General features: G+C 36.9%; 2 protein-coding genes across 2 annotated transcripts; both read right to left on the reverse strand.

The window, feature by feature from the left end:
• Positions 1 to 7,359: 7,359 nt before the first annotated feature.
• On the reverse strand, positions 7,360 to 9,894 carry LOC108947920 (probable WRKY transcription factor 70). The gene is made up of 3 exons (XM_070187757.1): positions 8,680 to 9,894; positions 8,470 to 8,574; positions 7,360 to 7,914 (listed from the first exon to the last, which is right to left on the reverse strand). The coding sequence occupies exons 1-3, from the start codon at positions 9,018 to 9,020 to the stop codon at positions 7,377 to 7,379; spliced, it is 984 nt and encodes a 327-aa protein (XP_070043858.1). The 5' UTR covers positions 9,021 to 9,894; the 3' UTR covers positions 7,360 to 7,376.
• A 3,686-nt stretch (positions 9,895 to 13,580) lies between these two features.
• On the reverse strand, positions 13,581 to 16,021 carry LOC104103471 (WRKY DNA-binding transcription factor 70-like). The gene is made up of 3 exons (XM_070187414.1): positions 14,896 to 16,021; positions 14,685 to 14,789; positions 13,581 to 14,129 (listed from the first exon to the last, which is right to left on the reverse strand). Exons 1-3 carry the CDS (start codon positions 15,234 to 15,236, stop codon positions 13,691 to 13,693), a joined length of 885 nt encoding a protein of 294 aa, XP_070043515.1. The 5' UTR covers positions 15,237 to 16,021; the 3' UTR covers positions 13,581 to 13,690.
• Between the last annotated feature and the right edge of the window lie 1,076 nt (positions 16,022 to 17,097).

Below are 17,097 nucleotides of genomic sequence, written 5' to 3' on the forward strand. Positions count from 1 at the left end.
AAGCGGTCTTGAGATTATGAAAACTCAACTCACACTCATGTGACCATCTGAATGGGGCACCCTTCTGGGTCAATTTGGTCAATGGGGATGCTATAGATGAAAAGCCCTCCACAAACCGGCGATAATAACTTGACAAACATAGGAAACTTCGGATCTGTGTAGCTAAAGTAGGTCTAGGCCAATTCTGAACTGCCTCAACCTTCTTAGGATCCACTTTTATGCCTTCTGCCGATACAACATTCCCCAAAAAGGCAACTGAGTCTAACCAAAATTCACATTTTGAAAATTTATCATATAACTGATTATTTTTCAAAGTCTGAAGCACAATCCGAAGATGTTGCTCATGCTCCTCTAGACTGCTGGAGTAAATCAAGATATTATCAATGAATACAACCACAAAAGAATCCAAATGGGGTTTGAATACCCGGTTCATCAAATCCATAAATGCTGATGGGGCATTTGTCAGCCCAAATGACATCATTAGAAATTCATAATGCTCATACCGAGTCTGAAAAGCTGTCTTAGGGACATCAAATGCCCTAATCTTCAACTGATAATAGCCAGACCACAAGTCAATCTTCGAAAATACCTTGGCACCCTGAAGTTGATCGAATAAGTCATCAATTCTTGGCAATGGATACTTGTTCTTGATAGTAGCCTTGTTCAAATGTCGGTAATCTATACACATTCGCATTGAACCATCTTTCTTCTTTACAAATAACACCGGTGCACCCCAGGGCGAGACGCTAGGTCTAATGAATCCATGATCAAGCAAGTCTTGTAACTGCTCCTTCAATTCCTTTAGCTTCGGCGGGGCCATACGGTATGGTGGAATAGAAATAGGCTGGATTCCCAGAGACAAATCAATAAAGAAATCAATATCCCTGTGGGTGGCATCCCCGACAAATCTACAGGAAATACATCTGGAAACTCACGGACAACTAGGAATGAATCCATAGAAGTAACATCCGCATTGGGATCGCGAATATAAGCCAAATAAGCTAGACACCCCTTCTCGACCATACGTCGAGCTTTCACGTAAGAGATAACCTTGCTGGTGGAATGGCCAAGAGTCCTTTTCCACTCTATTCGAGGTAACCCTGGCATGGCTAAGGTCACCGTCTTGGCGTGACAGTCCAATACAGCATGATAAGGTGACAACCAATTCATTCCCAAGATAACATCAAAATTTACCATATCAAGAAGTAGAAGACCCACGCTAGTCTCAAGACTCCCAATAGTAACAACACACGAATGATAAACATGATCAACAATGATAGAATATCCCACCGGTGTGGACACACACACAGAAGCACTCAGGAAATCACGAGGTATAACCATATATGAAGCAAAGTAGGAGGACACATAGGAGTAAAGAGATCCTCGATCAAATAAAACTGAAGCATCTCTATGACAAATTGGAACAATACATGTGATCACGGCATTGGATGACTCGGCCTCAGGTCTAGCTGAAAAAGCATAAAATCGGGGCTGGGCCCCACCAGTCTGAACTACATCTTTGGGACAGGCCATAGCTCGCTGGCCTCTACCTCTAATAGTTTGATCTCCACCTCTAACAGTGTGACCCCTTCCCCTAGCTGGTCGGGCGGGCGGTGGAGCAACCGGTGCCGGTATAATGGCATGAGAATTCTGTTGAGATCTGTTGCTCAACAACCTAGGGCAATGCCTCCTGATATGACCAATATTCTCACACTCATAACACCCATCCTGTTGTCGTGGTTGCTGAAGCTGACCCGAACGGGTCGGATAGCCTCCATAATGACTCTGGAGTGGTGGTGCACTGATAGGAGTTGAATGTGCACTAAATGTCGGCTGCCCAGAGTAAGGCATAATAGGACTGTGACTCCCTGAAGCACCGTGAGATGCCTGAAGTGCTGAATAACATGTCCTGGGAGGATGACCCCTACCATAAGTACCCTTGCCTCCAGATGAGGCGTCTCTGAAATTATCGGAATGACGGGGCCTCTTATCTGACACTGGCCCTCTCTCCTATGAAAGAACCATCTCGATCCGCCAAGCGACAGTAGCAGCCATCTGAAAAGAAATATCACTCCCAGTCTCCTTGCCCATCTGTAGCTTGATAGGTTGAACGAGTCCATCAATGAACCTCCCCATCCACTCTCTCTCGGTACGAAGCAGAAGAAGAGCATGATGGGCTAGATCCACAAAACGGGTCTCATACTGAGTGACTGATAAATTGCCCTGCTGGAGATGCTCAAACTACTTGCGGTAATTCTCCCTCATTGTGATAGGAAGGAACTTCTCCAGAAATAGCTGCGAGAACTGCTCACTGCAAAATCAACCCCATTGCTTTCGACTATCCCCCTGTTCTACAATACTTCATAGCAGCGGTCAAGAAAATCCTGAGGGTCCTCAGAAGGTGTACCACTGAAATGGATTGAAAATTGCTTGGTAACCTTGTCCAACCTCAACAAAGCCTCAGAAGATAAAGCAGGCCTATCACCGGCATGTGCTGCAACAACTGGCTTAACTACCCCAACTAGCGGGACTGCTGAAGCCTGATACTGGGGAGCCATCTTCTCAAGAGACGGAGTAGTGGTAGTTTGTGCTCGTCCACCTGAGGCTCTACAACAGGTGTTGCTGCTCGAGCTCTAGACTAAGCTCTAACTCTGCCTTTACCTCGGCCTCTACCTCTGCCCCTGATCATAGTTGCCACTGGGGGCTCCGATCCCTGTCCGTCATTAGATGTATTACGTGTTCGCACCATCTGCGAGAGAATAAGAATAGAATGGTTCAATCATCGATGATAAAATAAAATCACACGACAGGCATCTCCGTACCGATCCCTCAGACTCTACTAAGCTTTCTCGTGACTCGTGAGACCTAAGTAACATAGTGCTCTGATACCAACTTGTCACGACCCGAAATTCCCACCTTCGAGACCGTGATGGAGCCTAACATTTCACTTGCTAGGCAAGCCAACGTTAGAATAATATTAGCCATTTTTAAATAATTTTAAATTAATTAATAATAAAGAAACAAATATGAAAATAAAGTTTGAAATATTGTGAATAATCCATAATAATACCGATGTCTAAGTACCATCCCAGAACAGGTATCACAAGTGCATGATCTACTCGAATAATACAATTAAAGATTTGAATGAAAATGAAGTTGTCCGAAAGAAATACACAGCTACGATAAAGTGGAAGGGGACTTCAGAACTGCGAACGCCATGCAGTTATATCTCAAGTCTCCTGCAAATAGCTGAATCCGAGCAAATCTATTGTACGCCACTAGGATCAACTTTGGTATCTACACAAGAAGTACAGAGTGTAGTATGAGTACAACCGACCCCATGTACCCAGTAAGTGCCGAGCCTAACCTCGATGAAGTAGTGACGAGGCTAAGGCAGGTCACTTACATTAACCTGTACGCAATAATAATAATAATAACAACAATACTAGAAATAAAACAGGTAACTCATTTCAACGGCAGAAGCCAACTCGGCAGTCATAACCAATTATTATTTCAATAAGTTTCTGTTGTGGCGTGTAACCCGATCCCACAATATATTCATTTTTATTTAATCCTGTTGTGGCATGCAACCTAATCCTCAATATATCGTTTCAATCAATTCTGTTGCGGTGTGCAACCCGCTCCTCCAATATATTCATTTCAATCAATTCTGTTGCTGCGTGCAACTCGCTCCTCCAATATATTCATTTTTATTTCTGTTGCGGCGTGCAACTCGCTCCTCAAATAATATAATTTACCAATTCTTATAAAAGAAATTACTACAATAAATACAACCATTAATATAAAATTATAAGACAACAAGCATATAATAATTATGATTTATTTAGAAATAAGTGATGACAAGTAGCAATTAATTATGGAAATTAAGGATAAAATAGGTAATTTAATAATTAGTATGCTAAATGTCAAGTAGCAATTAAGTCACATAAATCAAATAAGCATGTAGCAATTATAGAATGGATTCAAGGCATAACATTGAGCAGAAAATATGAGAAAAACAATTAATATAATGATTAATTCATGATTTAAAATGATTTTTGATTTTGATATAATTATAAAAATAATTAGTTTGACGACGTATAGACACTCGCTACCTCGTCTATACGTCGTTCACATGAATTTCACATAACAAATAATTCAAGGGTTATATTCCTTCAAGTTAAGGTTAACCACGATACTTACCTCGCTTCTCAACCAATTTCAAGATTCCAATAAACCTTCGCCTCGTGAATTCGTGTCTGAAAGCTTCAAATCTAGTCACAAACAATTCAATATACTCAACACGAATCGAAGGAATTAATTCCATATGAGTTTACTAATTTTTTGGATTAAAATCTGAAATTTATTTTAAAAATCGATAGTGGGACCCACATCTCGAATCTCAGAAAAACTCATGAAATCCGAACACCCGTTCCGATACGAGTTCAACAATACAAAAATTATCGAATTCCGACATCGGATTGACCTTCAAATCTTCATTTTACATTTTTGGAAGATTTTATAAAAATCTGATTTTCTTCAATAGATTCATGGATTCATGATGTAAATGAGAATTGAATCATGAAATATAATCAATATAAGATAAAGAACACTAACCCCAATATTTTCTCGTGAAAATCGCTCAAAAATCGTCATACCCGAGCTCAAAATCGTGAATAATGAAAAATGGGATGAAATTGCATTTCTAGAACTTAAGTTCTGCTGTCCAGGGATTTCTTCTTCGCGAACGCGACAAGACCCTCGCGTTCGCGAAGCACAAAATTGTGCTGCCCAAAATTACTCTTCGCGAACGCGAAGGCAACCTCGTGAACGCGATAACTCGCCTGCCTCCAGTTCCCCTTCGCGAACGCGAGACCTCTCTCGTGAACGCGAAGAAGGAAACCAGATAGTGCATCAGAAAAATTCCAGCAAAGTTTCAAGTCCAAAATTCAACCCGTTAACCATCTGAAACTCACCCGAGGCCCCCGGGACATCAACCAAATACATCAACAAGTCCTAAAATATCATACGAACTTAGTCGAAACCTCAAATCACACCAAACGATACCAAAACCACGAATCATACCATAATTCAAGCTTAAGGAACTTAAGAATTTTCAACTTCTACATTCGATGCCGAAACCTATCAAATCAAGTCTAATTGACCTCAAATTTTGCATATAAGTCATAAATGACATAATAGACCTATTCAAATTTTCAGAATCGAATTTTGACCCCGATATCAAAAAGTCAACTCCTCGATCAAACTTCCAAACTTAAATTTCTATTTTAGCCATTTCAAGCCTACTCTTAACTACGGACTTCCAAATTATTTTTCGGACATGCTCCTAAATTCAAAATCACCATACGGAGTTATTGAAATCATCATAACACTGATTCGGGTTCGTTTGATCAAAATATTGACCGAATTCAACTTAAGTGAGTTTTAAAGCACTATTTCATATTAAAACTTTTCGAAAAAATATACGGACTGCGCACGTAAGTCGAGAAAATATAAATGGTGCTATTTGAGGTCTCAGAATACAGAAATAAATATTAAATTTAAAGATGACATATTGTGTCATCACAATATCTATCAAGAATGATTATATATCAAGGTGCAACATATTCATTAGAGTTAATATGGCTGATTTATTCACCAAATCTCTGCCGACGTCATCATTTAAGAAGCTAGTGTACAATATTGGGATGCGAAGGCTCAAGGATGTAAATTGATGCTCTCATCGGGGGGGAGTTAATACGCGTTGTACTCTTTTCCCTTACAAGGTTTTGTCCAACCGGGTTTTCCTTGCTAGGTTTTTAACGAGGCAACCAAAAGGCGTATTTCTAAATATGTGTACTCTTTTTTTTTCTCTAAAATATTTTTTTATTGGGTTTTATTTTAGTTACAAAAGCCGTCTTTCAATGCATGTGCCCCGAAAGAGGGCTAGGTTCAAGGGTTCGCACCTAGTAGCTGCGAGCCTAAGATCAAAGGCAGTTCCAAAAAGGAGTTCCCTATTTCCAACTTGATAAAGTAAAGTCTCAGTGCCAGTTGTAAGGTTAGGAAAGCCAGGTATGATGAAATCTTCTTTTCGAATAGGAATTGATTCGATCTTATTATTAGAATATGAAGATTCAACTGAAGATACTGTTTTTCAAGAAGGAATCACCATTACTAGTGGAAGTTGAACTCGACGATCTCTTCCTCCTGAAGTATGGAGGTTTTAACGATGCACATTATTTGATGAATAGACATTCAAGGGGGAGTGTTATAAATAGAATTATATTTAAGTTGAATATTTATATTTTAGAGAGATTTTAGGGTTTGTTACTTGGTGGCTAAGTCACTTTCCCTATAAATAGAGGGGTTTTATTCCATTGTAATTCATCCCAAATCAATAAGAATTCTCTCTCTCTACTTTTCTCTGCAATACTCTTTTTCTTCTTTTATTATTTTATAACAATATTATATATATATATATATATATATATATATATATATATATATATATATATATATATATATATATATATATATATATATATAGAGAGAGAGAGAGAGAGAGAGAGAGAGAGAGAGAGAGAACCCTAGAGGCGATTCTCCCAAGAACTTTTCTTCCCCAATTTGTTGGTAAGTGATTCTAACATACTTTCTTTCAATTTTTCCATTACTTTTCATAAGATTTCAACCCAAAATCTAGAATTTTTATGGTGAAAATTAGGGATTTGGGAAGAATAATTGGATCGTTTATGAACTATGCATGAGGAAAATTCTGTTTATGAACTACTTACAGCTTCAATGGGGTTCATCAAAATTGGTCTGGGGATAATAATAGTCATTGGCTCAGCTTCGTCGTCGGCTTCTGATTCACATGCGGTGTTCGGCAGTTGCTGCTCGTTTATATACCCTTTTGCAGTTTCTATTTCGACAGAGAGAATCAAAATAATTGTCGTGGAGAAAGGAGCTATTTTTGCTAGAGCATGGTTCAAGAAAAGGCTCAATGGCTTGCCTATATATATATATATATATATATATATATACATAAAAATATATAAATTTTATGCATTTTTAAAGTTAATGAATATAAATAATTTCGAATGCATGTAACATACCTTGCTATAAACTTTATGTCAACGTAACGAATTAAAAGTATATTACATCACTTATACAAGAAAATTTATGAGAAAAATGTATAGTTCATTAGTGATCAAACAATCGTCCGCGCGCAGCTGAAGCATCAACCTTACAAAATGAGTTCAATTTTATTATTATATGTATCCACTTTAAATTATTTTAACTTATGTATACATAATTAGAACCGAAAGTAATTGACTTAGTTGAATTCACAAGAACTCATCCTGAATCTACCTCTATCCTTAAAATTCAAAAGGCAAATCGTCAAAATCAATTGAACCCAACATCATATCCATCTCCAAACTATGAGTGCTAGTACAACAAGAAGAGTAAACTGATCCAGATGAGATATAATCCACATTATCAGATCCCGACGATGACGCCACCGCCATAACATCGCCGGAGGTTTCAGCTACCGGGGTCCAAGAATCATTGGCCGGAAGAAAGTAGTCGGAGGTTGATGATTGGTTTTGGTTGTTATTAGGGTAGAAGCAACTTAGAGAGTCTTCCTCTTTGGTTTCTTTTTTTGTTGAAAATAATGTGGGAAAATTATAAGGATGGTAATAATGATTATCCTTGGAATTAAAACTGAGTAGGATTGAAGTATCCTCATAATCTATTGAAGAATCTAAGAGCATTCGAGAAACTGTGGGGTGAGTTTTACATGTGTGATGACCTTGGTATATTGTCCGAAACTGTGGTGGATTGGCTTGAATTCTTTGCACTTGTTTAATTGCTTCACATCCTTGATCAAATTTATTGGTACATCTATAATAATGCCTGCATATTAATGCACATACCAATAAATCAGTCAATATTAATCAACTAATTAAATGAAGGGAACATTGGAACAACGATAAAGTTATCTCCGTGTGATCTATAAGTCACATGTTTGAGCCGTAGAAAAGCCACTAAGAGGGTGTTTGGATTGTCTTTTAAGCTGGTCAAATTAACTTTTAAGCTATTTTAAACTTTTTCACTATTTGGCAAAGTTAAAAAGTACTTAAATAAGTTAAAAACTGCTTCAAAAAAGCCAAAAGCAATAAGTTGGGCAACCCCAACTTATTGCTCTTTGGCTTAAAAGTTATTTCTGCATAAAAGCCACTTTTTAAATCCAATCCAAACGGGTGCTTGCATTAAGGTAGACTGTCTACATCACACCCTTAGAGATGCAGCCTTTCCACGAACCTTACGTGAATGCAGGATACTTTGTGCACCAGACTGCATTTTTTATTAATCAATTGAATCTCAATCTCAATATATAATGATCATTAACCAAAATAATGTAATTAAATAATTTTCTTAATGGAAAGAGGCTTAGTGTTAAGACATAACCTTGGATAAGGGGAATCAAGAATTTGTTTTTGGCCATATTTTCTCCAAACATGTCCATCATCCACCAAAGTTGAGGTTTCTTTTATGCTTTTCGCTGAAATTTTCCTGTTGAAATATTTGCCAATCATTTGTTAGTGACTCACTCAACAATATACTCGGTGTTATTCCACAAGTGGAATCAGGGAAAGGTGAGGTGTACGAAAACCTTACCTTTTCTTGTTGCATCCTCTTCGATCTTTTGATGATGATTTCTTGCAACTGCCCGTTGAGTCTTCCGGCGACATCCGGCCGTCTTTCCGACAAGGAAAAACGGCTACCACCGGAATCGGAGAATTTTCATTGGAGTTGCTAGAGTTTAGTATTGACAAAGTCTTGCAAAATGAACTCATGATTTTCCCTACCAAATTCTCAGCGAAAATATTCGTGTATCCATTTCCTAGAGGTTTTTTTATCACCTCTCTTAGCTTGTGTGTGAATTCTTGGCCGCAATTCAACTCTTTGATTAACATTTTCAGATCAGCCAATGAGTTTTCTGGCCATTGGGAGTCCATTTATATGATGTGTGATATTAATTCTATCAACTATCTACAAGAAGTCAAGGACTAAAATGAGGGCCTATTTATTGTGGGAAAGAAGATGGTAAGAGGTTAATTTAAGAATCTTAATTTTAAGGATAAATTTGTCCTTAGATCCAAGAAATTTCAAACTCCACGTGCATAAAAAACTTTTCAAATTAATACTTTTATTGATCAATAACCGGAGACAATAATGGGGCTATATTTTATGAATTCTCACTTAGTATTTTACTAAACTTAATAAAGGTAAGACATGTTTGTATTTGAGCTTTTATCATTTAATTATGATTAAATAATTAGTATTATTGGTTAATTTTTTAATTAATTAGATTAAATTGCTTGGTTTGATTTAAAATGGCGAGATATTTTTAAATCAGGCCTTGCAAGGAACACTTAAAAAAAATGTCACACTAAAAAATGACGTTTGTGATATGTTGTCACCCTAATATCGTCATCCATGTGATACCTGGCGAGAATTAAATTAAAATGTCAACTGCTGTTTAACAATAGTTAATTGGTAGTAGGAGTAGTTGTTTAGTCATAATTATTGCAAGTTGTGTAGTTGCATTTTCCTGATCCTACGGTTTTGGTGGTTACAAAAATTGTCAGGACTAAGGGTAAGGGTGTCAAATGGACGGGTTGGACTGATTTTGAACGGATTAAAATATGTTGAGTCAATAAATAGGTGGGTCAATGACTCGTCCAAGGGGGCAAATGCACAGATAGCCATTCGCATGGATATTATTTAAATATTAATCAGTACTTATTTTTGTCCTGAAATTTTAAGAAATTTTAACTTCATGATATTTTATTGACGATGGTACTCGATATTGCTATGTTTACTTACTGAATAGTAAAGATGAAGCAATAGACGCATTCAGGCAATACAAAAATGAAGTTGAAACGCAACTTAACAAGAAAGTAAAAATGATAAGAAGTGATAGGGGTGGTGAATATGAATCTCCTTTTGAAGAAATATGTTTAGAATATGGAATTATTCATCAAACAACAGCCCCTTACACGCCCCAATCTAATGGGATTGCGGAAAGAAAGAATCGCACATTAAAGGAGATGATGAATGCGTTGTTGATAAGTTCTGGTTTGCCACAGAACTTGTGGGGGAAGCCATTCTTACGGCTAATCGAATATTAAATCGAGTGCCCCATAGCAAAACACAATCCATTCCTTATGAACAATGGAAAGGAAGGAAGCCCAACTTGAATTATTTTAAAGTGTGGGGGTGTTTGGCAAAAGTGCAAGTTCCTAAACCCAAAAGGGTAAAGATAGGACCGAAAACCGTTGATTGTGTTTTCATAGGATATGCGACAAATAGTAAAGCATATCGATTTCTGGTTCATAAATCAGAAAATCCCGACATTCATAATAATACGGTTATAGAATCAGATAATGCTGAGTTTTTTGAAAATATATATCCGTATAAAAAGGAATGTGAGTCGTTTGGTGAAGGATCTAAACGACCTCGGGAAGAAACAAAAGAAAGTACATGTAATCAGGAGAATCCAAGACGTAGTAAACGTCAAAGAACGTCTACTTCATTTGGACCAGATTTTGTGACTTTCTTATTGGAGAATGAGCCTCAAACATTTAAAGAAGCTATGACTTCTTCGGAATCATTGTTTTGGAAAGAGGCAGTCAATAGTGAAATAGAATCCATATTGAACAACCATACATGGGAATTGGTTGATCTTCCTCCTGGAAATAAACCTTTGGGTTCTAAATGGATTTTTAAGAGAAAAATCAAAGATGATGGCACTATTGATAAATTCAAGGCAAGGCTCGTAGTCAAAGGGTATAGACAACGAGAAGGTCTAGACTACTTTGATACATACTCTCCAGTTACAAGAATTACGTCCATACGGATGTTAGTAGCATTAGCTGCAGTGTATGGTCTTGAAATTCATCAAATGGATGTTAAGACGGCCTTCTTAAATGGAGAGTTGGAGGAAGAAATTTACATGGAACAACCTGAAGGGTTTGTGGTTCCAGGTAAAGAAAAGAAGGTATGTAGACTTGTTAAGTCTCTTTACGGACTAAAACAAGCACCCAAACAATGGCATGCGAAATTTGACCAAACAATGTTGTCAAATGGTTTTAAGATAAATGAATGTGATAAATGCGTGTACATTAAAAATGTTCCAAATCACATAGTCATTGTTTGCCTATATGTGGATGATATGTTGATAATGAGTAATGACATTGCCAACATAAATGCTACTAAGCGTATGCTCAATAGCAAGTTTGATATGAAAGACTTGGGAGTTGCTGATTTAATTCTGGGAATTAAGATCAATAAGACTCCTCAAGGTCTGGCATTGTCACAATCTCATTATATTAAGACAGTACTTGAAAAATTCAAGCACTTGGGCTTTAAAGTTGCAAAGACTCCAATTGACGTGAATCTTGCATTAGCAAAGAACAAAGGCCAAAGCATATCACAATTGGATTATGCTCGTGTATTGGGATGCTTAATGTATATCATGAATTGTACACGACCAGACATAGCTTGTGCTATAAGTAAACTGAGTCGATATACGAGCAATCCAGGCCAATCTCATTGGATGGCAATGAAACGAGTTTTGGGATATTTAGAACATACCCAGAACTTTGAATTGCACTATAGTAATTTCCCTGCGGTGATTGAGGGATACTGTGATGCAAATTGGATCACCGATTCAACTGATTCTAAGTCCACGAGTGGATATGTATTCACTATTGGTGGAGGAGCGGTATCTTGGAAGTCGTCCAAACAAACATGTATTGCCCGCTCTACAATGGAGGCTGAATTCATAGCCTTAGATAAAGCCGGTGAAGAAGCTGAATGGCTCTGGAATTTCTTGGAAGACATTCCATTTTGGCCCAAACCGTTGGCACCAATATGCATACATTGTGATAGTCAAGCGGCAATTGGAAGGGCTGGGAGCGTCATGTATAACGGTAAATCTCGTCATATACGACGAAGACATAAAACCGTTAGGCAATTACTCTCTAGAGGAATTATCACAATTGACTATGTAAAGTCAAGTGATAATGTGTCGGATCCACTTACAAAAGGCCTAACTAGAGAGGTAGTTGAGAAATCATCAAGGGGAATGGGGCTATGGCCGAGAACAAGTCATTGTGGCGGTAACTCTATCTAGAAGACTGGAAATCCCAAGATCTAGGTTCAAAGAGATCAAACAAAGTCATTAATGACGGTTCAACATTGTCAAATAAAATTTTAGTCCATTCTCGTGATGAGACAATGTTCAGTACCAAGGATAAAGCATTAAGGCTTTTTAATGATTTCTAAATTTGATACGGGGTATATCAAATAGTGTATCTACAGGATGACACGTTTAGGAATCACCTATTTAAGTGTGAAGTGTGAGCCGCTTCAAGGAGAACTCTGTAAGGCCAGTTCTCTACGCACTTATGAAACCAGGCGGTGTTCATGGCTGAAACGAACACAACAATGAGAACCAAAGACGGTTAAGGGTTGATTGTGTGACTTATGGTTGTCTAGGTATACACCAAAGATCGACGGTTCAAAGATATCAAATCTACCGATTGACCGAGTATATCCGACATAAGTTTACTACGGAAAGTTCAAAGGGAAACCTACTTATCCAGATGCAATTAATCCTTGCTTGTAAATCACACAGTTTTTCATGCATTCTTTCATGATATAGCCATTCCCCATTCATGTGGGGGATTGTTGAGGTTTCATTTTAAGATGTAATATTCTTAAAATGAGGGTGAATGGGAAATGGAGGGAAAATAAAATTTTGAGTAAAATTTTAAGTTTCCCCTCTTAACAATGAGACATTGTCCCATATTGGAAGTGGAAGACATTTTTGGTGGGTATATATATAATTGCTCTTCTTGTAGCTCTTAAAGAGTTAAGAAGAAAGCAAGCCTCGCGCTGTCGTCGTCGTCGCTCGCTCGGCTCGGCTTCGGCTACGGCTACGGCTTCGGCTTCGGCTTCGGCTTCGGATTTGGATTTGGATTTGGATTTGGATTTGGATTTGGATTTGGTCAAATGATCGATTGATTGATTAATTTTTTGGACCAAATTTATTTGTTAATAGTAAATATTAACGTAAGATTATCCGTATTTGTAAACGGATATTTTCCAATCCGTGTATTGATAATTTGGCAGCCGGATAATGGTCTTCCCACCATGAAGTGCTTGCTCCACAAACATGAAGTGCTTGCTCCACAAACATGTAATGCTTGCTCCACCATGAAGGGTGGACGTTTGGTCTTGCACTCCTTCTTGGCTGCTATATATATGAGCAGCAAATGTTGAAGAGATACAAAAAACTAAAAAAAAACTCAACATACAATTCGCTCAACAAATTGGCTATACATTGCATTCCTTCCTCTCAGAACTTCCATACGTTTTTCTGAGTATATACTCCTTCGTTCTGCATTGTTTTTAACTTCAAACAAAGCAACTGTAAGTGTGATTTGCTACCGAACTTTGTGTTCGCCGAAACACTGGGGTTTGAAGTACCGCTACACCAGTGTGTTATTCGTTCTATCCTGGGAGGAAATAATCCATTACCTTGGGTACTAGGAGGGGATTAAATTCCTTAAGGAAACACTGTGAATTCAGTGGGCTCGAATTTATTATTATTGTTTCATTACGTTAACTTATATTTTGCAGAATTAATATTTACAAATACAGGAATATTGACGGGAATAACAGTTTCAGCTACCGGGGTCCAAGAATCATTGGCCGGAAGAAAGTAGTCGGAGGTTGATGATTGGTTTTGGTTGTTATTAGGGTAGAAGCAACTTAGAGAGTCTTCCTCTTTGGTTTCTTTTTTTGTTGAAAATAATGTGGGAAAATTATAAGGATGGTAATAATGATTATCCTTGGAATTAAAACTGAGTAGGATTGAAGTATCCTCATAATCTATTGAAGAATCTAAGAGCATTCGAGAAACTGTGGGGTGAGTTTTACATGTGTGATGACCTTGGTATATTGTCCGAAACTGTGGTGGATTGGCTTGAATTCTTTGCACTTGTTTAATTGCTTCACATCCTTGATCAAATTTATTGGTACATCTATAATAATGCCTGCATATTAATGCACATACCAATAAATCAGTCAATATTAATCAACTAATTAAATGAAGGGAACATTGGAACAACGATAAAGTTATCTCCGTGTGATCTATAAGTCACATGTTCGAGCCGTAGAAAAGCCACTAAGAGGGTGTTTGGATTGTCTTTTAAGCTGGTCAAATCAACTTTTAAGCTATTTTAAACTTTTTCACTATTTGGCAAAGTTAAAAAGTACTTAAATAAGTTAAAAACTGCTTCAAAAAAGCCAAAAGCAATAAGTTGGGCAACCCCAACTTATTGCTCTTTGGCTTAAAAGTTATTTCTGCATAAAAGCCACTTTTTAAATCCAATCCAAATGGATGCTTGCATTAAGGTAGATTGTCTACATCACACCCTCAGAGATGCAGCCTTTTCACGAACCTTACGTGAATGCAGGATATTTTGTACACCCGACTGCATTTTTTATTAATCAATTGAATCTCAATCTCAATATATAATGATCATTAACCAAAATAATGTAATTAAATAATTTTCTTAATGGAAAGAGGCTTAGTGTTAAGACATGACCTTGGATAAGGGGAATCAAGAATTTGTTTTTGGCCATATTTTCTCCAAACATGTCCATCATCCACCAAAGTTGAGGTTTCTTTTATGCTTTTCACTGAAATTTTCCTGTTAGAAATATTTGCCAATCATTTGTTAGTGACTCACTCAACAATATACTCGGTGTTATTCCACAAGTGGAATCAGGGAAAGGTGAGGTGTACGAAAACCTTACCTTTTCTTGTTGCATCCTCTTCGATCTTTTGATGATGATTTCTTGCAACTGCCCGTTGAGTCTTCCGGCGACATCCGGCCGTCTTTCCGACAAGGAAAAACGGCTACCACCGGAATCGGAGAATTTTCATTGGAGTTGCTAGAGTTTAGTATTGACAAAGTCTTGCAAAATGAACTCATGATTTTCCCTACCAAATTCTCAGCGAAAATATTCGTGTATCCATTTCCTAGAGGTTTTTTTATCACCTCTCTTAGCTTGTGTGTGAATTCTTGGCCGCAATTCAACTCTTTGATTAACATTTTCAGATCAGCCAATGAGTTTTCTGGCCATTGGGAGTCCATTTATATGATGTGTGATATTAATTCTATCAACTATCTACAAGAAGTCAAGGACTAAAATGAGGGCCTATTTATTGTGGGAAAGAAGATGGTAAGAGGTTAATTTAAGAATCTTAATTTTAAGGATAAATTTGTCCTTAGATCCAAGAAATTTCAAACTCCACGTGCATAAAAAACTTTTCAAATTAATACTTTTATTGATCAATAACCGGAGACAATAATGGGGCTATATTTTATGAATTCTCACTTAGTATTTTACTAAACTTAATAAAGGTAAGACATGTTTGTATTTGAGCTTTTATCATTTAATTATGATTAAATAATTAGTATTATTGGTTAATTTTTTAATTAATTAGATTAAATTGCTTGGTTTGATTTAAAATGGCGAGATATTTTTAAATCAGGCCTTGCAAGGAACACTTAAAAAAAATGTCACACTAAAAAATGACGTTTGTGATATGTTGTCACCCTAATATCGTCATCCATGTGATACCTGGCGAGAATTAAATTAAAATGTCAACTGCTGTTTAACAATAGTTAATTGGTAGTAGGAGTAGTTGTTTAGTCATAATTATTGCAAGTTGTGTAGTTGCATTTTCCTGATCCTACGGTTTTGGTGGTTACAAAAATTGTCAGGACTAAGGGTAAGGGTGTCAAATGGACGGGTTGGACTGATTTTGAACGGATTAAAATATGTTGAGTCAATAAATAGGTGGGTCAATGACTCGTCCAAGGGGGCAAATGCACAGATAGCCATTCGCATGGATATTATTTAAATATTAATCAGTACTTATTTTTGTCCTGAAATTTTAAGAAATTTTAACTTCATGATATTTTCGTCCTGCATTTTGAAATGAAAAACTAAAATTCAGGACGCGCTGATTAATTCCTAAATACAACACTTTAGAGTGGCTACCTGATAACATATCAAACAAAAAATGAATTATTTTAAAGATATTTTAGCAAAGTTATTATCAATTTTGGCTAAAAATTCGCTTAACCTTATATGAGTTGAGATGTGTGTGCTGGATCAAAGTAGGCTGAGTTAACGAGTCGTCCAACCCAACCCGCTAAACGAGATAAAGTGACGATGAGTGCATGTGTACAAATTAAGGTTAGGAACAAAAAGAATCTTGAAAAAGAACGTGTAAGCAGAGGATAGGCATATGCCAATCTGCTAAAGCAGAACCAATCATAAACAATTCAAAATCCTGCAAGGAAGAATAAACACAGACCAACTTGAATTCAATAAACAATATATACTTCTATATTTTTGAACCCATAATAAGAAATTAAACAATATAATGGGGATGCAAGAAGGGGTAGTTTAATTTGAACTGAGGGGCATGTTCACATGTACAGTTCAACGTTAGACTTTGAGTGATGTTTGCTCCTAATCTCTTCAAACTAGTCTTATTGCTATTGATTGATCCCCATAGGGTCAGCGAGAATTCATTATTGAGGACAGACAACCACTAATAGAATTTTCAATCAATAAGGTACGTTTTAGCTCGGTAACAAGAAAGAGATTGACATCGAAGAACAAATCAAATGATGAAGGAAATACTGCTGATTCGTCTAGAATCTACATCTATATTAAGATATATTAGATAGAGTACACAACATGTGACCTATGAGATTTTAATTATAAGAATAATATACTTATCTTATGATAGTGATGATAATAATGATGGTGATTATGACGATGACGATGAGATTTTGATTTCATTATAACGCGCTATGATAATTAAATATAGAACTTGGAAGAACATTGTTAGCACCTTCTATGTTTTTAATCTCTATTTCCCACGACGGGCAAGTTGACCAATATAAACAGTTAACTTCTTTCTTTCTTTTGTTTTGC

The sequence above is a fragment of the Nicotiana tomentosiformis genome, chromosome 10 (genome assembly GCF_000390325.3).
Source record: "Nicotiana tomentosiformis chromosome 10, ASM39032v3, whole genome shotgun sequence".
NCBI classification, from domain to species: domain Eukaryota; kingdom Viridiplantae; phylum Streptophyta; class Magnoliopsida; order Solanales; family Solanaceae; genus Nicotiana; species Nicotiana tomentosiformis.

Bases quoted from the DNA above. Each gene is read 5' to 3' on its own strand.
- LOC108947920 (XM_070187757.1), bottom strand. From the start codon at position 9,020: ATGGACTCCCAATGGCCAGAAAACTCATTGGCTGATCTGAAAATGTTA. The intron at 8,575-8,679 runs GTAAGGTTTTCG...ATATTTCAACAG, and splicing joins AGAGGATGCAACAAGAAAAG to GAAAATTTCAGCGAAAAGCA. The intron at 7,915-8,469 runs GTTATGTCTTAA...ATTAATATGCAG, and splicing joins CTTGATTCCCCTTATCCAAG to GCATTATTATAGATGTACCA.
- LOC104103471 (XM_070187414.1), bottom strand. From the start codon at position 15,236: ATGGACTCCCAATGGCCAGAAAACTCATTGGCTGATCTGAAAATGTTA. The intron at 14,790-14,895 runs GTAAGGTTTTCG...TATTTCTAACAG, and splicing joins AGAGGATGCAACAAGAAAAG to GAAAATTTCAGTGAAAAGCA. The intron at 14,130-14,684 runs GTCATGTCTTAA...ATTAATATGCAG, and splicing joins CTTGATTCCCCTTATCCAAG to GCATTATTATAGATGTACCA.